Consider the following 22,852-nt stretch of genomic DNA (forward strand, 5'->3'; position numbering starts at 1 on the left):
AAAAGTTTAGGGTTTTATTCTGCATTTTTGCTTTAATTATAAAGAAAAAAATATATGAATGTACAGAAAAAAAAAAAAAGATAAAAACGTGGTGCTTTAAAAAAAAAAAATAATAATTTTTTTTTATGACTGCTGGGATGGGAAGAAAAACCACCCCACAATTTTGATTCTCAAGGTGTTAACAGGCACAGTCTACCTCAAATTTCTAACAGAAAGCGCTCACAGCCTAAACCCTGGTACTCGCAGCCAATAGGTCATCTGTCTGAGCGACTGATCATTCACAGAAAAGGCTCGGGTACACTGCATTTCGATGGCGATCTTTTGTCCCACTTGAGAGCAGTTGACCTCAGTACTGCCTTGCAGCAGCTTACTCCTCTCTCCCCATCGAAATCACAATGCAAATGGCGGATCCGAGCCATCATGTGTATGGAGGGAGAGATTGCGCTTGTCTGATTTCTCTGGAACGTATTGCTTACAACCTAGCCAGCGACCTACCCCATCTTTCACCTGGCTAACATATACAGAGTATTACTATGGCTGGATGCTACAAGGTAGCGGCTCTGGAGGACTTCTTACATTTGAAGATCACAGCTTCTGTCGACCCCAGGCTTACCGGATGAGACTCAACATGAATCAGAGTCGGAAAATCAAGAGTTCTCTCTGAAATTTGTTCTTCTGCCTTGGCGTTTTCACCACCACGTTGCGATCCGCCATCCTGCAGGTTTTCACTTTCCATAGACTTGAACTTGTAATTTGTTTTCAGACGATAGTAAAGCTTTTGGCTGAGTAGTAACACGAGGACGCCCCCGACGCGCAGGACCCTGCACATACAAGAGAGGACGATATGAACATGTCTGCAGACAACGCAACATATGAGGCCTGGAAGTCACGCCATCCTTTGTATCGAGGCTCAGGAGCATTGTGCATTGAAGCCCCCCTGCAGAGGGATACTGTGTATATAGAGTCCATCGTTATCTACATGGCGGTGGCCACATAATTAACACACGTGACTGCTTCTCTCCTGTTCTTTGCAGGCACCCAACATTCAGCACGTGCAGAACCTCCTGTACCCATGCATGCACTCAATGTCCTTATAGCATGTACTCAACAGGGATGGCGGTCACTCAAGTGACTGAAAGGCTACCATGCTAACAGATTACACATAGTATAGATTCACAGTAAGGGGGCTTTCATGGGGCTGCTGACTGCGGCTCACTATGTCGGTACATGTCTGACCCATGTGGACCAGAAACGACTCACTGTCCAGCATATAGGAATGCTCAGGCCTCGTTATTGTCCCAGGGTAGGAACCCAAAACCCATGACTGGTCTCTATTCTGGTAGCCCCCATTGGGTATTATTAATCTCTAGAGTCAGTTTTCAGCACGATGGACATTCCTCATACACCTCAGTGCCTCCAGTATTCAGATTAGTGCCCATTTCTATTTTTCCTTTCCAAAACAATCGCATGGTGTAGTGCTGTCGAAAGTCTGAATCACGACTCCCCAGCGGAGAGATGGACACAGCACCGTCATCTTCATCAGCACTGGTCTACCAAAGCAAAGATGGGGGTGTGATTTAGACTATCCACAAAAAAAAAAATTTAATAATATGGGATAATACATTTCTAATCTGTACTCGCTGTCAGCCTTGGTTATAACTTACCTTTCCATTTGATGAATGATGTCCGGCAGAAGCTCGGTTATATCTTTGGAACAGGTGAACTTTCTCCCAAATGGTATATCCGAAACGACAACGTCCATGCTCTCGGGGATAACTGGAAGGTCTGTATGAGCGACAGAACAGGTGATTAGTGGTGGCTTCATGACAGATTAAAAAAAAACAAAAAAACAAAGCCTCACAACAAGCCAATGGCGAAACCTTCCGTCCTAGAGTACAAGCTCAGGTTATAGCAGGGCTAGCAAAGTGGCTTTGGGTCCTGGGATCAAATCCCACCAAGGAATTTTATGTTCTCCCCCATGTTTGCGAAGGTTTCCTCCCATACTCCCAATACATACTGATAGGGAATCTAGATTGTGATCCCCAATGGGGACAGAGATAATGATGGCTGTAAAGGGAATCGGTCATGTTAAAAAAACAAAAAAAACTCTATTAACCTGCAGATATGGGAATAATCTGCAGATAATAGAGATGTGAAACTGCCTGGCGCTTGCAGCGAGAGCACCGCTGCCTGGAGAAAATGAACTTAATTTTCTCCCGTGAGGCTCAAGCATTCGGTCATTGGGGAGGGCCGGTGCGGCCTCAGTCCCCGCACCCCCGACACTGCCTGACAGCAGCTCTAATGCTCATTAGCTTGATCCCGTCTCAGCGAGGTCTTACCCAGTACGGATCCTCTCAGGAAGGCTATGGAGCCCAACACGCCGGCTTTCGTCACATTCTTTAAAGCGATTTTTAATTGGGATTCACTTTTGTCAATGCCAAGGAAAATCGCGTGCTGGGAAGAAAAAAAGGTCACATTATTATTATTATTATTTCAGCTCTCCATGGTGCCATATTTTAACCCTTCACCCATCAGGCAATTTTAGGTGTTTGTGCTCGTGTTTTTCATCCTCTTCTTCCAAGAGTCATAACTTATTTATCTTGCGTTCAACATGACAATAGTTTTGCAGAACAATGTTGTAGTTTTGAAGGCACCATTCATTATATCAAATAATCTATGGAAAAATGGGAGGGGAAAAAAAAAAGCACTTCTGTCACTGTATTTTGCTTTAATGGCATTCATTGCAAGGTATCAACGACCCAGTAACACGATTCTGCAGTTTAGGCTGGAGTCACACTTGCCGTATGAAAAATCGGTCCGATTTTGATGGCCGAGAATCGCACCAATGTTTTCCGTATGGTGATCCGTATGTAATCTGTTTGCAATGCGAGAATGAGATCTCGAGATCTCCTCGCATCTAGGTTCAGTGTGACATCCGTTTGCAACGTGATTTTAACCTGAGCTCTTACATCCTTACATCCAGCAGTTCTCTGTCATTGACACATCGCTTTAAAACAAAATTTTCTTAAAAAAAAAAAAAAAAAAAAACACACACACATACACGTATATATATATATATATATATATATATATATATATATATATATATATATATATATATATATATATATATATATATATACACACACACACACACATAGTACAGACCAAAAGTTTGGACACACCTTCTCATTCAAAGAGTTTTCTTTCTTTTCATGACTATGAAAAAAATTGTAGATTCACTCTGAAGGCATCAAAACTATGAATTAACACATGTGAAATTATATAATTAACAAAAAAGTGTGAAACAACTGAAAATATGTCTTATATTCTAGGTTCTTCAAAGTAGCCACCTTTTGCTTTGATTACTGCTTTGCACACTCTTGCATTCTCTTGATGAGCTTCAAGAGGTAGTCACCATAAATGGTCTTCCAACAGTCTTGAAGGAGTTCCCAGAGATGCTTAGCACTTGTTGGCCCTTTTGCCTTCACTATGCGATCCAGCTCACCCCAACTTGTTGCCTGTCCTTAGCAGTGGTTTCATCGACGATGTCCTTTTTATTTGGTCAGGGGGTCCAGATACATTGACACAGTTTTTAACGGACATAAATAAAAATCAATATTTTTTTAAATTTTAATGCGGTGACGAGTAGGGTGTCAATAAATTTTTTAGATCTTAATATTTTTATAGACAAATAAGCCAACAACAGAGTGAAAATAACAAAGTTCACTAAATTACAAAACGTATATGGATATTCATAATAAATATATTAACCTACTCAAAAATGAATACACCAAAAAGAGTCCAAAAGAATGAGACTCAAATAAATTTATTGAAAAATTACAGGTATAAACAGAACCAAAATAACATAATAAAAAAATATTACATAATGTGTAATCACAAAAAATACATATATATTAAACACAGTGACCACAAAAGATACAGAATCATACAGAAAATGATAAGGGTAGTAATACCAATAAAGTGCATAATGTAAGCTGAAAAAAACCAGCTACTATAAAAAGTGCATATTAATAATGTAAACCCAAATCAAAAATACCTGTAATAAGTGGCTCAGTGTGTAAAAGCTCCCTCCAACGTACGTTTCGCCCACTGTGGCTTTTTCACTCCTTACATTATGCACTTTATTGGTATTACTACCCTTATCATTTTCTGTATGATTCTGTATCTTTTGTGGTCACTGTGTTTAATATATATGTATTTTTTGTGATTACACATTATGTAATATTTTTTTATTATGTTATTTTGGTTCTGTTTATACCTGTAATTTTTCAATAAATTTATTTGAGTCTCATTCTTTTGGACTCTTTTTGGTGTATTCATTTTTGAGTAGGCTAATATTTTTATAGACAATGGAACTATCCACACTAAAACATATCATAAACCAACTGACTAATAACTATATTTCGCAGAACAGTTGTCATTTACCCACTTGGCTCATCAATGTCCCAAAGAGTCAATTTATACGAGCACATAGAAATTGTTCACGAAAACAAGGTTTTCTAGATGAAACAAATACACTAATGGATAAATTTAAGGTGAAAGGATAGAGAGAGGATTTCCTTCTGGATAAAAGAGAAAACAATAAATAATATTCCTAGGGATAACTTACTCCAAGATAAACATAACCGTGACTCACAATATGATGATTTCCCAATCATAACCCAGTACAGTGCAAATACTCATATTCTTTTCCAAAGATTTTATTTGGATTTTAAAATAACAGGCAAGAATAGGGAGTAAGGGCAGGAGAGGAAGGAGGGGGGGGGAGAGGATAGGGATGGGAAGGGAAAGAAAAAAAAGGAGGGACATAGGTAAAATAACAATGCAACAATATAACAATATAACAAGAGTGATATTACACTTATAGGGTATATAATGCCCAGGTCACTGGGGGTGTAAAAGGTATAAACAAAACAGCTGCGAACAAACGCATAACGAGAGATTGTAGCCAATTAAGGCCAATCATAAGTGAGCAAATATTTAACAAGGATTAGTAGACGAAATATACAATTAAATGGTAGCGCCTAGAAGTTGGTGGTGAGAGAAATTAAGTTATAGGGGACGGAAAGGCCTTGTCCCATTTGTTCCATTTTTTATAAAATTTTCCAAACTGATTATTAATCAGAGCAAAATTCAGTTCATGTGCTCTATGTTGCTGGACTAGGTGGAAGATAACCTCTGGATTTGGGAGTATTTTGTTTTTCCAGTGGAAAGTGATGAAATTTTTTGCTACAAGACAAAGATGAATGAATATGGGTTGGAGTGCCAAGTCTAGTTCGTCTAGGTTAAGGGAAAGAAGGGCCATTTGAGGGGTGAGGGTTAAAGTTTTGTTAGAGAGTTTATTGAGAGAGGTAGAGATCCAAGACCAGACTGTTTTGACTCTGGGACATTCCCAAAACATATGCAATAGGTCTCCCTTGAAGCCGCAGTCTCTCCAGCAAAGGGGTGAGGATGAGTTTGAAGGACCGAAGTGTGCTAATTTTGCCGGAGTAAGGTACCAATTACTAATAGTTTTAAAGTATGTCTCTTGAAGTGGAAATGAGATTGTGGAGTTGTACGTTTTGGAGAGAGCCTCTTCCCATTGTTCAGGAGAAAAGGTGGATTTTAGGGTTTTTTCCCAGGTAACCATATAAGGGCTTTTTGACAAACTATCGTCGTTGTTGAAGGAGTCATAGAGAAAGCCATGACTCCAAAAGATTTTATGATGAGGATTGAGTAAGACTTTTATGGAAGCGTGAGTAAAGTTCATTTTTGACTAAAGAAAAGCGAGGACATTATCTTTTAAGAGGATGAATTCTAAGAATAAGGAATGAGGGACGTTAAAGTTTTTTCTTAGCGATGCAAAGTCTACGAAATTGGAGCCGTTGTGGATATCTCCCAATTTTGTGATTTTTAATTCTGGCCAAATAGTAGGGAGGGTTACGTTAGAGAGGCTAAAAATAAGAGTAAGGGGTATGTTTTTTAGAATGGGGAATTTGTGTGTCCGTCTGCTTGGTTTGGAGAATTTACACCAAGCTTGAGCAATGGACAGGAATAGAGGGTGAGCGTTAAAGTTAGGAAGATGATTTGAGATTGCTTGAGTGATGATGTTGCTTAACTGTTTACCATTGTTTAAAAATAGTTCCAAGTCAAACCAGGCCGGAGGTTCATGTTGGGAAATCCAATGGACACTTTGTTTAATCAGAAGAGTTTGATAATGGGCGATAATGTTGGGAAGGCCCATCCCCCCATTCCCTTTTTTCCTGTGTAATGATGAGGAAGAAGTCCTAGATTTTTTTCCTCCCCACAGGAAGGTTTTGAACAAAGATTGGATGTTTGTCAGAAGTATGACCGGGATGGGCAGAGGGAGGCATCGGAGAACATATAGAATTTTTGGAAGGATGTGTGTTTTAAGGATATAATTTTTTCCCCACCAAGAGAGATTTTTCTCTTTAAAGATTAAGCAATCTTTGCTTATTGAATCTGTCAAATTTCTCAGATTTATCTTCCCCATAAGGTGGAGATTATTACAGAGGGAAATACCTAGGTAAGGAATCTCTCTGTTGCACCAGTTAAGGGATGTTTTTTCCTTTATTGCATCTGTTTGTTTAGTGTCAAGATTAAGGGGAAGGATGTTTGATTTTGACTGGTTGATTTTGTAGTTAGATAGGTCCGAGAATTTGTCTAGTTCATTGAAAACCTCAGATGAAGAGTTTTGGGGGTCAGTTAAAGTCAAAATGATGTCATCTGCGAATAGGCTGATTTTGTGTTCCTTGTGTTGGGTATGGATTCCTTTAATTTTGGCATTGTTACGAATGTGTTCGGCTAAGGGTTCGAGAGCCAAGTTGAAAAGTAGGGGTGATAGAGGGCACCCCTGTCTGGTGCCGTTCGAGATAGCAAAGGGGTTTGAGATATGATTGTTGGAGGTTATTTTCGCGCTTGGGTTTGAGTATAGTGCCATAATAGTGGTCACTAATTTTTGATTGAATCCAAATTTGAAAAGAGTGTGTCTAAGGAAGTCCCAATTTATGCGGTCAAAGGCCTTCTCGGCATCTAGTGATATTAAAGTTGTTGGAGTTTTAGTTGAGTTGGCGTACCTAATAACGTTTATTAATCTCCTTGTGGCGTCTGCGGGTTGTCTCCCATGGGTGAATCCCATTTGGTCATTGGCCAGAAGATACGGGAGAAAGTTACTCAACCTATTGGCTATTATTTTGGAGAACAGTTTTATGTCTGTGTTGATGAGGGAAATGGGGCGATAATTGGTCATTAGTTCAGGGTTACCTTTAGGTTTTGGAATCAGGACAATCGAGGCCTCAAGCATTTCCTTTGGAAATAGCCCCCGAACTGCGGCAAAGTTGAATACTTCTGCAAGGTGAGGAGATAAGAGTTTACTGAAGGTTTTGTAGTATGAATTGTTGAAGCCGTCGGGGCCTGGGGATTTGTGGAGGGGGAATTTGTTAATAGTATCTTCTATTTCAATAGGGGAGAAAGGGGCAGACATAAAGGCCAGGTCGTCGGTTGATAAAGAGGGAAGATTGATTGAGTTGAGGTAGTCATTGATATCTTGCGAGTTAGGTTGGGAAGAGGAAGAAGTTGGTTTGAGGTTATATAATTTTTGGTAAAATTGGGCAAATTCGTTAACTATGTCTTGGGGGTGGGATAGAATGCCGTTTTTGGAGGTGGCTACTATTCTGTTGTGAACTCTTTTATTCTTTACCCTATTTGACATGAAAGAAGTTGGTTTATTTAGTGCAGAATAATATTTAAATTTTGAGGATTTTACTACAGCATCATAAGGAGTGCTGATAAGTGATTTGAGCTTTTGTCTCAGAGTCAAGAGTTCAAGTTGGAGAGAGGAAGATTGGGAATGATGGGCTAATAATTCGGATTCTTTATTGTGGATTTTGGTTTGGACTTCCAAGATATTCCTTCTATTCTCTTTTTTAATTTTTGATGAAATATCAATGAAAATACCTCTAAGTACAGCCTTGTGGGTGCACCAATTATTGAAAGGGTTGGTTGAGGAGGATTTGTTATCTAGGAAGAATTGGGAAATGGCCTTTTCTATTTTTTGCTTGTGAAAGGTGTCGTGAAGGATGTTGGAGTTACATCTCCACATATTAGCTTTCTTAAGAGGGGGACCTAATTGAATAAGACTGTGTACTGGTGAATGATCAGAGAAGGACTTTTTGCCTATAGAAACCTCCTGGAGTCTGGGGAGAGTGAACACGTCTGTAAGGATTAGATCAATCCGGGATGCGGACTGATGTACGTCTGAAAAGAAAGTGTACTCTCTTGACGACGTGTTTAGACACCTGAAGACGTCGAAAAGTTCGTTTTTAAAGATCCACTGATTTAGGTTATTTGAGGGACTACGGGTGTGTGAGGAAGAGTCAACAGTGCTATCCGGTGTAATGTTGAAATCTCCAGCAAGAATTAGTTCACCTTTTCTAACCTTGGAAATGATTTTCAGGAGCTTGTTTAGAAAGCGAAGCTGGTGCCGGTTGGGGGCGTATAGGTTAACTAGGGTACAGATTTGTTCATTAATTTTGCAGATCAAGATGAGGTATCTACCGTTAGTATCTTTATGTTCATCTATGATTTCAAAGGGAGTTGAAGAACTTATCATAGTGATTACACCTGCTTTTTTCTGAGGGCCACAAGATGTAAAAATGTGGGGGAACTTTTTGTGGTGGAGGTGTGGATGGTTGTTAATCATGAACTTAGACTCCTGAATACATGCAATGTCAAGGTGTGATCTTTCTAGTTCCCTCCAGAGGGAGAACCTCTTCCATGGGCTATTTAGGCCTTTCACATTGTAGGAGGTGAGTTTAAAACTCATGATAGATCTAATTTGGATTAGGTATGGGGATGATCAGTAAGGAGCTATGTAGCTTGGAACCTGGAGCAAATGAATACAATGATAGAGAATAAACCAATACTCGAATACAATCGGTATGTATCGGCAAAAGAAACAACCTATAAAGAGAAAAGTAGATTGTGAACAATAAACAGTAAACATAAGCAGAACACTAAATAATGAACTGCTACTAAGCACTCGGGGTATTACACATGGACGGGTAATAGTGAAACCCAATGTAAACGTGAAAAGAACCTAGTAGACATTAAAGTTATTTATCATTTTCCAGTATTTTGTCTTGGTCTGGAGATGGATTTTAGAAAATTGGCGCCTTCCTCTGGGGTGAAGACAGGGATAACTTTGCCCTGGTGGCGGATTAGGAGCTTGAGGGGGAACCCCCAATTGTACGGGATTCCTTTATCTCTGAGGGCAGAGGTGACGCTGGAAAAGGAGCGTCTAGCGTCCAATGTGAATTTTGACAGGTCAGGAAAGACCTTCAGATCACTGTACGGGTCCGGGAATGTTTTTTGGTCCTTTAGGTACTTTAGAATTTTTTCCTTCGTTTGGAAGAAGTGTACCCTCAGGATTGTATCCCTGGGGATATCAGCTGCTAGTTTTGATGGCCGTGGAAGTCTATGAGCCCTGTCTATCTCGAGATCGGAAGAAGAGAGGTTTGGGATAGCTGTTTTGAAGATATCTTTAATATGGTCAGAGAGATGTTCTGGAGGAATGCTTTCCGGGATGCCACGTATCTTTAGATTGTTGCGGCGGCTTCTATCCTCCACGTCTGAGAGTTTGAGTTTGAGTTTGTAGACCTCAGCAGAAAGTTCCTTTAAGTCAAAGGACGAATCAGTTGATTTGCGTTCGAGTTTTTGTAGTCTCTCTTCATGATTGATAATTTTTTCAGAGAACTTTTCGAAGATTGAATTTAATTTGAGGTCAAGCTGTTTACTGTGGTCTTTGAAGTTTTTGTCCATATCCCTTCCCATTTTTTCAGATAGATTAACCAAGTATGAAAGTACGTCTCCCTGTAGCGATTCGAGACTTGCTTTGGAACCCTTTTAAGATGGAAATTCTTCTTCATAATTGTAACTTGGGAGATTTTTCTTGGCCTTGGATTTCGCGGGGGAGGAATTCGGAGAGATAACCTCTGACTCTTCGTCCGAGCCAGATTGTTCGTGTGAAGAGGTATGAACATTTCCCCACACTCCTGGAGCACTTCTTTTAAGTCTCTGAGAAGTGTCCATCTCCACGAGGAACTGGTTATTTTTACCAGTATTTAGGGGTATGTGTTGGGGGTAGTAGGTTTGCTTTGTGGGAGAGTTAAGCCTGCGTGGTGAGCGGGATCTGCTTCTATTAGTAGTAGTAGCTCTATCGCTGTTAACTTGGCGTTGTGGGAGAGCTTTGTTGCCTCTTGGTAGGTTAGGGATTTTTGAGGCAGGAGAGGAACCTTTGTTTCTAGTGGCGCTCATTCTGGAGATAAGGAGAGATTTTATGGATGTGTAAAGCGTTGTCCGACTCACCCCCCTTGTTTGTTTTTATGTTTCCCCCTTTTTACTTGAGTAGTGGTGGCTGATTTAGAAGATATAGGTTCACAAAGAGTATGGGAAAAAGAGCTTCACCTTTTAAGATATAAGCCACCAGGTGGTGCTATTGTGCTGAGTGTTCCCCAGACCAGTCTCTCTAATAGGAATTGTGTGCTTTGAGCTTGTTGTTATCACAACTTAGCTCTCTGACCATTTAAGGGAGTGAGATTAACCCTTGCTTTTATAGTAACACAACAGGGCTTCCCACTCAGGCAGTGTGATTAACCCCTCCTCAGATTTTAGTATTTCTTGGGGCAAGAGGGATGTGAGGGTCTGTTATCCTCAGTATATACAACCACAGCGGCTCCCTGCTAATAAAGTTTGTGGTAAGTATTAAGTATTATTACTAGTCCGCTTCTTAAGCTCCCAGCTGTTTATTAAGGAAAGACCTTTCCCTGATGTTGGCACAATTAGAACCACAGCATTACTCCCTGGCTCGTAGTGAGCGGTGATCCTTGTCTCTATATCAGCGCTGGCTAGCTGATCTTTCAGAGCTTTTTCAGAGCCTGCTGTGCTCGTCAGCTCTAGGGGGATTCTGTGCCACTGCAGATGACCCACCTCTTTAGCTGCTGGCGTGGCAGTGTCCCGGTGACGAGAATTCGGCAGTGGCACCTGCTCCTCCCGGTCTTCCTCTCCTGGTCTGCGGCGTCTCCAGTGGTTGTAGATCTCCTAGGAGAGAGGGGAGGAGGAGCCAGGCCTCATGTAGAAAATTTAGTCCCTGGCTTCAGGTCTGCAATGAGGTATAGGCCGCAACATCTTCAATAAGGGCCAAAATTAGTCCAAAATGATCTTGAAAGATCCTGTAGATTTTGGGAAGCTAATAAAGAGGCATCTAAGCTTGGATGGTTCAAAACCGCCGCAGATTAAGTCGGATTTTGTGGGTTTCACTGGAGCACCCGGTTCCTATGTCCTCATGGTACAAGGCATAGGCCACGCCACCGCAAATACTCATATTCTGAGACAAATTGTTAAAAAAAAAATACTGGGGGATTTTACGGGAAGATAAGACCATAGGGGATCTATTACCAATGGAGCCAAAATTCATTTATAGAAAGGCAAGAAATTTGGGGAATCTAGAGGCATACAACAGTACCTATAGCCAATCCAAGAAAAGTACCCCAATCTGGTCCCTGTGGTCAGAGACCCGGCTATTACCCATGCCGCGGTTGCAGGATTTGTAAAACATTAAAAACAGAAAAACAGTTTATCATATAGAACAGAAATGAAATATTTAAAATCCGGGATTTCATTACGTGTAACACAGCAGGGGTTATCTATTCATTAAGAAGCCCCTGTGATAAACTATATATAGGACGCACTAAGCGTCCATTACGAGTAAGGGTGAATGAGCACCTTAGGAATATAAATAAAAAAGGGTTGTACCAGAAGATATTTAAGGTGACCAAATCCTCCATTGGACCATCCCTGATGACGGAAACCGTGTTTTTTCCAAAACTAGTCGGAGAGGAATTGGTCCACTGCGCTCCCTGTAATCTATCACGTGACCGTTGACATCACCAAGGTCCTGTTGGCTCCTCCCACGCCACAGCTTCACATCGTGCACACTGCACGCCGCAGGAAGAGGGGAGCGTGGAGTGTGTCACCGGCCGGGACAGCACACCTGAAGAGCCGTGGTATTAACCCACGTTTATCTGGCAAACATCATTCAATCTGACTTCACATCAAGACACACAGCGCTCTTTACTGGTCCTCTGGAGTCCAGACATTCGCTCAGATTACACCTTAAGGTAATAACTACCTAACTTGGAGCAATCAAATTCATTTGTATGTATTTTTTAGGTCACTACAAGCTAAAGGGGTTCATTATTAAGCGCAAATTTTAATTATTTATTGAAATGTATTGGTTATTCTAAATTCAGAATAATATTGCACGCCCCACATTTCAGTTTTTGAATTTCCACAAAAATGTAAAATAACCAATAAATTTCGTTCAACTTCACAATTGTGTCCCACTTGTTGTTGATTCTTCACCAAAAATTTACATTTGGTATCTTTATGTTTGAAGCATGATATGTGGGAAAAGGTTGAAAAGTTCCAGGGAGCTGAATACTTTCACAATGCCCTGTATATATAATATATAGAAAAAGAAAACAAAGGGTGCAAAAAATCCTTCCAGGTATGTACCAAACCTCATGCTATAGTCCAAAAGAAGGAAGGCAGCACTCCAATAGAAAAAATAAGTGTGATTCATTTGCCCATGTGCGACGTTTCGGGCCAAGATGTGGACCTTTCTCTATATTGGGTGTGAGGACGTTCTGACTGGTACAATCAAGGAGTCATACGTACCCCAAAATTGTATGTTGTTTTTTTTTGGGGGGGGCACTGAGAGACCATTTCTGCTTACGGCTTTTAATTTATTTTAATAGATCGGACTTAACATTCTTTTTTCTTTGGAACTTAATTTTTTTGTCCCCTTAGGAAAAACTTTGACCTGCTGTTCTCTGACCGCTGTACTGTAGTAGAGATATCTAGATATATACAATTCAATTGTGTGTAATAAATACAGTTAGGTCCATATATATTTGGACAGAGACAACATTTTTCTAATTTTGATTCTAGACATTACCACAATGAATTTTAAACAAAACAATTCAGATGCAGGTGAAGTTCAGACTTTCAGCTTTCATCTGAGGGTATCCACATTAAAACTGGATGAAGGGTTTAGGAGTTTCAGCTCCTTAACATGTGCCACCCTGTTTTTAAAGGGACCAAAAGTAATTGGACAATTGACTCCAATGCTATTTCATGGACAGGTGTGAGCAATCCCTTTGTTATGTCATTCTCAATTAAGCAGATAAAAGGCCTGGAGTTGAGGTATGGTGCTTGCATTTGGAAGGTTTTGCTGTGAAGGAAACATGCGGTCCAAGGAGCTCTCCATGCAGGTGAAACAAGCCATCCTTAAGCTGCAAAAACAGAAAAAACCCATCCGAGAAATTACTACATTAGGAGTGGCGAAATCTACAGTTTGGTACATCCTGAGAAAGAAAGCAAGCACTGGTGAACTCAAACGCAAAAAGACCTGGGCGCCCACGGAAGACAACAGTGGTGGATGATCGCAGAATAATCTCCATGGCGAAGAGAAACCCCTTCACAACAGCCAACCAAGTGACCAACACTCTCCAGGAGGTAGGCGTATCAATATCCAAATCTACCATAAAGAGAAGACTGCATGAAAGTAAATACAGAGGGTTCACTGCATGGTGCAAGCCACTCAAACATCAAGAATCAAAAGGCTAGACTGGACTTTGCTAAAAAACATCTAAAAAAGCCAGCACAGTTCTGGAAGAACATTCTTTGGACAGATGAAACCAAGATCAACCTCTACCAGAATGATGGAAAGAGAAAAGTATGGCGAAGGCGTGGTACAGCTCATGATTCAAAGCATGCCACATCATCTGTAAAACACGGTGGAGGCAGTGTGATGGCTTGGGCATGCATGGCTGCCAGTGGCACTGGGTCATTAGTGTTTATTGATGATGTGACAGGACAGAAGCAGCTGAATGAATTCTGAGGTATTCAGAGCCATACTGTGTGCTCAGATCCAGCCAAATGCAGCCAAACTGATTGGTCGTCGTTTCATACTACAGATGGACAATGACCCAAAACATAAAGCCAAAGCAACCCAGGAGTTTATTAAAGCAAAGAAGTGGAATATTCTTGAATGGCCAAGTCAGTCACCTGATCTCAACCCAATTGAGCATGCATTTCACTTGTTAAAGACTAAACTTCAGACAGAAAGGCCCACAAACAAACAGCAACTGAAAACCACCGCAGTGAAGGCCTGGCAGAGCATCAAAAAGGAGGAAACAGCGTCTGGTGATGTCCATGAGTTCAAGACTTCAGGCAGTCATTGCCAACAAAGGGTTTTCAACCAAGTACCGTATTTTCCTGCGTATAAGACGACTTTTTAACCCCTGAAAATCTGCTTAAAAGACGTGTGTCGTCTTATACGCCGCGTGCATATGGCGGGGGAGTGGTCCCGATGAAGAAGGGAGGGTATAGGTGGTGTTATCATCCCCTTTTACCTCATTGGTGGCAGCGGTGCGGCAGCTCCTGCTTCTGAAGTGTGGCGGCTATGTGCTGGGGGGGTCGGCGGCGGCGGCTCCTGTTTGTCCAGTGTGGGGGCGCTGTGCTGGGGGGCGGCTGCGGCGGCTCTCTGTCCAGCGTCGGGGCTCCTCTGGCATTTCCCCATAGCCCGGAGGCCCAGGCAGCTCCATTGCTGCGATGCGGTGGCCTCCGGGAAAATGGCCGCCGGAGCCTGCGTGAGCTCAGATTCAGATCTCGTCCCGAGATCTCGGGAGACGAGATCTGAATCTGAGCTCGCGCGGGCTCCGGCGGCCATTTTCCCGGAGGCCACCGCATTGCAGCAATGGAGCTGCCGGAGCCCTAACGCTGGACAGAGAGCCGCCGCAGCCGCCCCCCAGCACAGCGCCCTCACGCTGGACAAAGAGGAGCCGCCGCCGACACCGAGAACAGAGCCGCCACACTGCAGATGGAGGAGCCGCCGAGGCCCACAGCAGAGAACCGCAGCACCGCTGCCACCAATGAGGTAAAAGGGGATGATAACTCCACTTACACCCTCCCTTCTTCATCGGGACCACTCCCCCGCCATATGAAGATTGCTCCGCACCCAGCATATAAGATGACACAATCGTATAAGAAGATCCCCCGACTTTTAAGAAGATTTACTATTTTAACTGGAAAAGTTGGGGGGTCGTCTTATACGCCTGAAAATACGGTACTAGAAATGAACATTTTATTTACAATTATTTAATCTGTCCAATTACTTTTGGTCCCTTTAAAAACAGTGTGACACATGTTAAGGAGCTGAAACTCCTAAACCCTTCATCCAATTTTAATGTGGATACCCTCAAATGAAAGCTGAAAGTCTGAACTTCAACTGCATCTGAATTGTTTTGCTTAAAATTCATTGTGGTAATGTCTAGAACCAAAATTAGAAAAATGTTGTCTCTGACCAAATATATATGGACCTATCTGTATATACTTAATTGCATATGTTTATGATTATAATATACATATACTTTAATTGTGCATAAAATATATATCAGCATCTCATACACACATGCAATTAGATTATAAAGATTAGACACGAATATTATATATTATAATTTTATTTGCATGTGTGAATGTATGTGTGAATGTACATTTTTTCTCCCAATTCTGGAAAAGGGTTAATGCTAAATAGAGGCCTTCTTATTTTCTCAGTGATATTGACAGCTCACATACCGGCCATTCCATGGCAGCCTCCAACAGAATCGTTCCAACACCGCACATTGGATCCAGGACATATTTAGCTGTCTGAAAAAAGAAGAAATTGGCAAAAGGAAAATGAACCTGTCATGAAGACATTAAATATGCATGTAGCTGCAAAGATTTCTGGAGGGGTAAGAAGAGACTATATTGTCAGCTGTCAGAGGGTGAAGGAGACCAATTCTGTTCATAGCCTGCCCCTAACAGCACAAAATTATGAGCAGCAGCTCCTTTTCTGTGGTCGTACACATGGACGAGGCTCCGCATACAGACAGTACGACTATGGATGAGGCTCCGCATAAGAAAAAAAAAACAAAAAAACTATACCCGGATAGAATTAGAAACATCTACAGTTGTGGCCAAAAGTATTGACACCCCTGCAATTCTGTCAGATAATACTCAGTTTCTTCCTGAAAATGATTGCAAACACAAATTCTTTGTTATTATTATCTTAATTTAACTTGTCTTAAATGAAAAAACACAAAAGAGAATGAAAAAACAGCAAAACATTGATCATTTCACACACAACTCCAAAAATGAGCCAGACAAAAGTATTGGCACCCTCAGCCTAATACTTGGTTGCACAACCTTTAGCCAAAAAAAACTGCGGCGGTGATCCCACCTCAGAGCCGCGACATGTCAGCTGTTATGAACAGCTGACATGTGCCCGCAATAGGCGCGAGCAGAATCGCCGTCTGCCCACGCCTATTATGACTTTGAGCTCCGCCCGGTTGTCGGCGCTGAAAGCACAGGAGTAAATTTGCTACATATAGGTGATCTGCTCATCGCCCATATGTAGCAGAGCCAATGGTTTCGTTTAAAAGTACAACTCGTCCCGCAAAAAATAAGCCCTCACACCGCCATATAGACAGAAAAATAAAAAAAGTTATGGCTTTGGAAAGAAGGGGAGCGAAAAAATGAAAACAGCTCCGGTAGTGAAGGGGTTAAATGACCTTTAATAAATTTTACTTACACCGATTTCCGCCATTGAGGCCATTGCCCATGCGGTGGTGGCTCGCAGTCCTGCTCTCTGAATATAATCTCTATTTGCTAGAGACTGCCTGACAACAGAAAAGAAAAAGAAAAAAAATTAAAAAAAAAAAAAAGGGAGGAAAACAACAGACTTTATTCTAAAATAGGAGTAAGCAGCCTCCCAACATCCGTACACGTATGGAGTGACATGGATGCGGCTGTGTAGACTGGATATATTTGCCTGATGCATTATACAGCCTACAACTGCCCCCAACAGCAGCGAATGGAGTCACCTCTGATCACTGCTGTTTCTCCGCCTAAATGCTGCTGCTAATAACGGACAAAGGGCATGTGTCTCAATCCCCCGATGCATCAATTCAGGCGACCATCACCCCTTCCCCTGCGTCTAACAGCCTCAACCGGAGCAGAGCTTTGATCATGGCTGTTAACCATTTATAAGTCACTAATAGGCTATGTTCACACATTGCATTTTTGCTGCAGTTTTTTCTGCTGCAGTTTTTTCTGCAGGCAAAACCTGAGTCTTGGCAGTTAAGAAGCCGCTTACAAAAAAAAAAAAAAAAAAACAGCAGGTTTTGTTGGATTTTTTTTTCCAGGATGCCAAAGTTCAGCTTTGCTTTCACCACAGAAGCATGAACACAGGTCACCAATGGAAGGCATAACGCCAGTTTTGGAAAATAGACCAATTAGATCAAATTATTTAGTGCAAAATGATTTGTGTCTGAAAAGAGTGACTAGTCTGAACAAAAAAAATTCATATGAGTTCAGGAGAAAAATACAGAATTATAAATCTAATAGCGGCGAGAGGTGAATTGGTCGGGAATAGTTTACCTAAGACATTGGAAGCATTGAGTGTGTAGGACATTGTTTACTTTCACACTTTGGTCGGCCCTTGAGTTGGTCAGGTATTGTTCAATTTCACACCCTGGTCAGACAATGTTTAATTTGTACACCATTAATTTAAACTGTACTAATCCTACCTGCCATTCTCAGGTGAGGAGAACAAGTATCTATGGTTTAAACTTGGGTATAAAAAAAAATAAATAAATAAGTGGGTTTCACAAACTGCTGTATGTGCTTTTTTTCACTAAAAATGCAGCAAAAACCTGATACTTGTGTTTTTTTTGCTGCGGTTTTGCACTTACTCAATGTTTTCTATGGGTGAAAAAACGCTGAAAGTAGTGGCATGCTGCAGTTTAAAAAAAAAAAAAAGAAAAAACTGCAGCAGTTTCCCAATACAATAAAAAAAAAGTGTGCATGAGATTTCTGAAGTCTCATCATAGCTCTTTGTTGGTACTGTGAAACGCAGCTTTCAATTTGCATTAAAAAAAAATAAATAAAAATGCAACGTCACGTTGTGAATCCCTAGCAGCTTCATTTGAATGGCACAGTTGCCAGTTTGCCACGCAGCACAAGTGGTATCAGATATCACAGGCATGACCACTGCAAATAATATAAAATTACCTTAAAATTGGGAATCCCACCACAGAATACATGTCATTCAGGTGCACAAATATCTAGCATAAAACAGTGAAGAAAAAAAAAAAGAAGTGAAAAAACTTAAAAATATTACCACAAAATACAAACCCTGCACAATAAAGTGAAATCATATGTTTTACCAAAAATTAATTATTTGACCTTGAAATTTCCTGTCCAGAAATATAAATATACACACACACACACACACACTTCAGGTACAGTTTGCATTTAAAATGGTCTTGCTTATAATACATTTAGGAGGCCGTAATGGCACAGCGAATATAAAAAACGTAGAGTAGGACTGCCCCATATGAGAATGCGTGGCGGGGTGGCTCAAAATATTGATCAATTTTTTGCTAAATGTCTCATTTTGAAATACAGTTAGAAATCAATATGTGCATATGCACTTTATGTATTGCATTCTGACCACAAGCAGTGCTGGCTTCTCCCCTTTTTAATTTTTGGGGGTGGATTTCTCTTATAATTGCAGCTGGTAGATTAGCCCCAGCTAGAGGGGGAACTTAAGCCTCCTGGCACTTAGTAGGCTGTTATGAATGGGCCCAAGCTAAGTCACAGAAAACCAGAGAGTTTGGTAACTAAGCAGATGCAGACCCCTGATCCTATCCCCACAACTAGCAGTAGCTGTGGAGCGTATCTACGATGATCCTAGATGTCTCGGCACAGCCGGAGAGCTAACTAAGCCTAAAGCAAGAAAGGGGAAATCTAAACTGCCCCAGAGCAGACCCCAAGGGAATAGACAGCCCTCAAACATATATTGTCAGTGAGACAAGATGAAAACACAAACACAGGCAGAAAAATAGGCTGAGAAAACGATGGGGCCCACACTGACTAGACAGGACAGGAAAGGAAAGACACTGTCTGCAATCATGCAAAAAACCCTGCAAAAAGTCCAACACGTCTGATGCATAAAAAACACTGAAGTCGCACGACTTCGCCCCCCACTATATCAGCACTCTGGTATATTCTGAAAGCAAAGCAAAAAGAGACCAATATAACAGGGGATAAAACAAACTGGCGCATGCAGTAACATATGGGCGGTGATTCAGCACAGCCTCAGCCGGAGCTGACTGACCCACACAAAGCAGAGATAAACAAAACCAGATCAAATGCAAACAGAATAACAAATGAACCACTCAGCTGAACCATGCAGGGAAAGAGCAGGAGACATCAGACCTAGAAGGCACAGGAAGAAAATCACCAGCAGGGATAGAGGGAGTTAGCTGTCTTCAATCCCAATCAGAAACCCCAGATCTCCAATCGTCTTCCTCATTATCAGGTGGCAAGCCTCTGTCAATCAAATCAGCTCCAGTAACCACCAGAGGGAGGAGTCCAGAAAGAGAACTCGCAACCCCTCTGTCAATCTGACCAGCTCCACTACCTTCAGTAATCACCAGAGGGAAGCCAGAGAGAGAATTCACAACAGTAGGCCATGTTGCCTCCCTGAACTAATATTTTAGAACGTCAACAAAGGAATATAAGTAGACTGCCTGAACGTTTATAATATATGAGCAGTCCAGAAATAGTTAAAAAAAAAAAAAAAAAAGACAAACTTTACGTGGGCATTTTGTAGGGTCTTGCCTGACATAGCATTGTGTCTATACCCAATGACCAGTAGTCGGATGCCCCATTAGGATCACACAATTTAAAATCTTACCGTCAGATTAAATAGCAGCAATTAAGTGGTTAACAGCAGCAATAAGGACACTAGATGCTGGCCATGTAATACAGCTGGCTCCTGTTCTGTGTGGAATGGACTCAGCTTCTGATCCCACTCCATACCCTAGCACCACGATGTATCCATATGTCATAGAGTAATGGAAAGCAGTACCTCAAGCTGAGGGCGCTGCAGGTCAACTTTCCAACCGAACTGTTTTGAAAGTGAAACTCCAATAATGCGACTCATGTCCTGAAGGAAAAAAAAAACCTTGTGGTTAGAGGGGACGTGATGTTGACTTTAAGTTAAAGATATCATCCATGTTCATATAAGGAAAGCCGCACTAGTACGGCTGGGAAGGGAGACCATCCCGGTGCCAGTCACTTTGTATAGACACACCAGAAGATTTATTTAGCGAGGATCCGGTTAATGAAAGAGGCCAAGGAGGTTCTCCTCGGAGAGTAAAAGAGTGATGAATGGAGGTTGGTGGGGGAGCAGGAGGTCTCAGGATACCCAGTAATCAAGACTAGGGGTCACGAGTTTTACACAGTGAAAGATACTCAAACCAAAGACATAAGGCCACCAAAGAGAAGGTTGCAAGAGCAGACCACTACCTGGACGACCCTTCCCTGAATGCAATAGTGCACCATGGGGAAAAAAAACCTTATAGTCACCTCCTGCATCGGCACCATTAGAGGGGTCAGCGTGGGATCTACCGGCACTCAGGTAACATTGTTATGCTGCCATCCCACACCATTTTCTGCATTGTAAATCTAATTTACCTTAATGCCTTTACAAAAAAAAAAAAAAAAGAAAATGAATAAAATTTTATATTATGGAAAAAATAAAATAATAAAAATAGCTATTTTACACAGTGAGTGAGAAGAATTAAAAAAATTAGCATTTCCCTGGTCCAGCATCCAGAGTGGTCTTCACTTCTGTGGCAGGCGTCCTCGGTGATTACATTATGATTTTACATGATGCCTAGTGTATGGGGGTTTTGTAAATGCCAGGAGCACAGAGGATGCCGTCCACAAGTGCAGAGCGGTCCGGCTGCCGAGGAGAAAAGAACTGGACTCCGATAACGATGAGGGAAGCGCAAATCTAAACCCCCCCATAAAATAATATTCATGTATTTTTGCATGTCACAAAAGTAGTAGAGAACATGCAAGACCCCCCCGCTCTGTTCACTGGAGCAGGTAGTGCACCATCCCAGAATGGAGCGAGAGGCAGAAGACATGACGACTGACCCCGGAGACGTTACCTGTGCCGTCATCGTCTTTGTACAGACACCAGCACATCGACAGGAAACTCTAAAAGTGACCGGCTCGGCGCTGTGTCCAACAAGTGGATGTGTGATGGGGTCCGGCGGCGGCAGCTCCGGTGTGGCTGCTGCTTCTTCGGTCTCTCCTTTCCAGGTTTTTGGCTTCGGCTCCGTCTGATCATTATTGGATCTTCTCTTCAAGGCCTTCTCCTGCCCGTGGGACGTTCCCTGCGGCGGTAACTGCTCCTGAAACGTCTCCCACACCTGCAGGGTCTCCAGCCACAGGGACGCGTCTCCCTGGACCAAACTCCGCAGAGCCACGAGTACATTCCCTACAGAAGAGTGAGAATATCATATTGTTACCGGGGTTCATGGCTCCTCTATGCCATCACTAACGATCGGTGGTGGTCCCAGAGGCGGGGGGCACGACTCCCACTGATCCTGACAATACAGCGTCTCGCTCGCTTATATTCTCTGTACAGATGCCACCAGTCTTATACAGACTAAGCCTGAGCTGCAGTACCAGACTCGGCCACCACCACATGGACGGCGCTGTACATTTGATGCGGAGGACGTGGCGCTCCCAGCCAGTGGCGCTCAGGAGTAAAGCCGCACCTGTGCACTCGGTGATAGGAGGCCCTTTATGGAGGAGCAGGAACACGCGCTCCGCAGACTTCACTTTTCTCAATGCGCAAAGATCCGGATTTCCTTTGAAGAAAACTTTTCCTGGCAGAGACTCAACCTTGAAGAAAGAAGAAAGACGTTATTGTCGGCCTCCGATAGAGGCCGCGGCCTGCTCTCCTGCCGGAGACGTATGCACCGCAGTCCCCTCAACACTCCGGGATTTTTTTTATTTTTTTTTGCTAATTTTTTCCAACATTTTAAAACAACATGCAACCTATCCACACACACAAAAATTAAGTGTAAAAATATTTTCTTAAAAAAATAAGGTAAAATAATAATAATGTCCTGTGGAGACTGGTGACGTCACAGCTCGTCAACCTCCCTTGGCAGGCGCTCGCCGGTGACGTCACCCGTGCGCCGGCCCTCACTCACCTCCACCGCCGAGAGCTTCGAGGATACCTCGTGCAGGACGAATCGCTCCATCCCTCGCCCCACCGTGCAGAAGAAGGCGACATGTCCTCCCGTCATCCTCCGGGCGGAGGTGGGTTTTTTTTTGTTTTTTTTTAATCTCTAGGAGTCGAGTACATGACACGCGCGGGAGTCACGTGAGGAGGACGCAGTGACGTCATCGGCCGCATCACGTGTCCACAACAGTCGCGGGCGTCTCAGCCAATCAGATGCATGCACCTGACTAGCACCTCCTCCTCCCAGCTGGAGCCCCCGCCCAGTGAGGTCGCCGGTCACACAGTGTCAGTGAGGATTTCCGCGCTGGGGGTGAGTGCTCAGTACATGTACGGGGGCCGACAGTGGCCGCGCTGAGGGGAGGCTGTGTGTCCGGGATGTTTGCCGCTGCCTCTCGGCTACATTCCTCTTTCGCTCTGTTATCGTCAGGGGTAAAGGTCACATTCGGCGCCGGCCTCTTGTGTACTGATTGTGGTTGTCTACCTTCAGCCATATAGATATTTATTTTTACTTAAATTGGACCTTTTACTACTTTTCGTACGTTACACCGGTCGCCTCATGGAATATTGTTATAGCCAAGTGGGCGTAACCAGAGATTTGTCCTTGGGGGCGTC

The 22,852-nt window shown here is 42.4% G+C and overlaps 2 protein-coding genes across 5 annotated transcripts in view; one reads left to right on the top strand and one right to left on the bottom strand.

The window, feature by feature from the left end:
• On the bottom strand, positions 1-22,389 carry THUMPD2 (THUMP domain 2 tRNA and snRNA guanosine methyltransferase). 2 transcript variants are annotated; one of them, XM_073586545.1, is made up of 10 exons: positions 22,209-22,386; positions 21,768-21,894; positions 21,153-21,484; positions 20,063-20,140; positions 18,199-18,251; positions 16,718-16,805; positions 15,721-15,792; positions 2,340-2,454; positions 1,665-1,785; positions 1-821 (listed from the first exon to the last, which is right to left on the bottom strand). In XM_073586545.1, exons 1-10 carry the CDS (start codon positions 22,302-22,304, stop codon positions 545-547), a joined length of 1,359 nt encoding a protein of 452 aa, XP_073442646.1. In that variant the 5' UTR covers positions 22,305-22,386; the 3' UTR covers positions 1-544. The 2 variants fall into 2 exon arrangements, with proteins under 2 accessions (XP_073442646.1, XP_073442647.1); XM_073586546.1 differs by lacking the exon at positions 15,721-15,792 and having other exon boundaries at positions 22,209-22,389.
• The window catches only part of ENPP4 (ectonucleotide pyrophosphatase/phosphodiesterase 4), a 25,942-nt gene continuing 25,277 nt past the window's right edge, over positions 22,188-22,852 (top strand). The window contains exon 1 of one of the 3 annotated variants that reach the window (XM_073586542.1): positions 22,188-22,317. Coding sequence is in view for 2 of the 3 variants with exons in the window: in XM_073586540.1 (XP_073442641.1) it covers positions 22,458-22,550 (93 nt within the window). In the remaining variant the exon portion in view is untranslated. The other 2 variants (XM_073586540.1, XM_073586541.1) reach the window with 2 other exon arrangements.

Source organism: Dendrobates tinctorius, unplaced genomic scaffold (assembly GCF_039654945.1).
Source record: "Dendrobates tinctorius isolate UK_male_01 unplaced genomic scaffold, ASM3965494v1 ptg000093l, whole genome shotgun sequence".
In the NCBI taxonomy this organism is placed as follows: domain Eukaryota; kingdom Metazoa; phylum Chordata; class Amphibia; order Anura; family Dendrobatidae; genus Dendrobates; species Dendrobates tinctorius.

Excerpts from the sequence above, each read along its gene's own strand:
- THUMPD2 (XM_073586545.1), bottom strand. The coding sequence starts at position 22,304 with ATGACGGGAGGACATGTCGCCTTCTTCTGCACGGTGGGGCGAGGGATG. Across the intron at positions 21,485-21,767 it reads TCCTATCACCGAGTGCACAG|GGAATGTACTCGTGGCTCTG; the intron begins GTGCGGCTTTAC and ends ACTCTTCTGTAG. Across the intron at positions 1,786-2,339 it reads CCTGAGAGGATCCGTACTGG|ACCTTCCAGTTATCCCCGAG; the intron begins GTAAGACCTCGC and ends TCGCTCATACAG.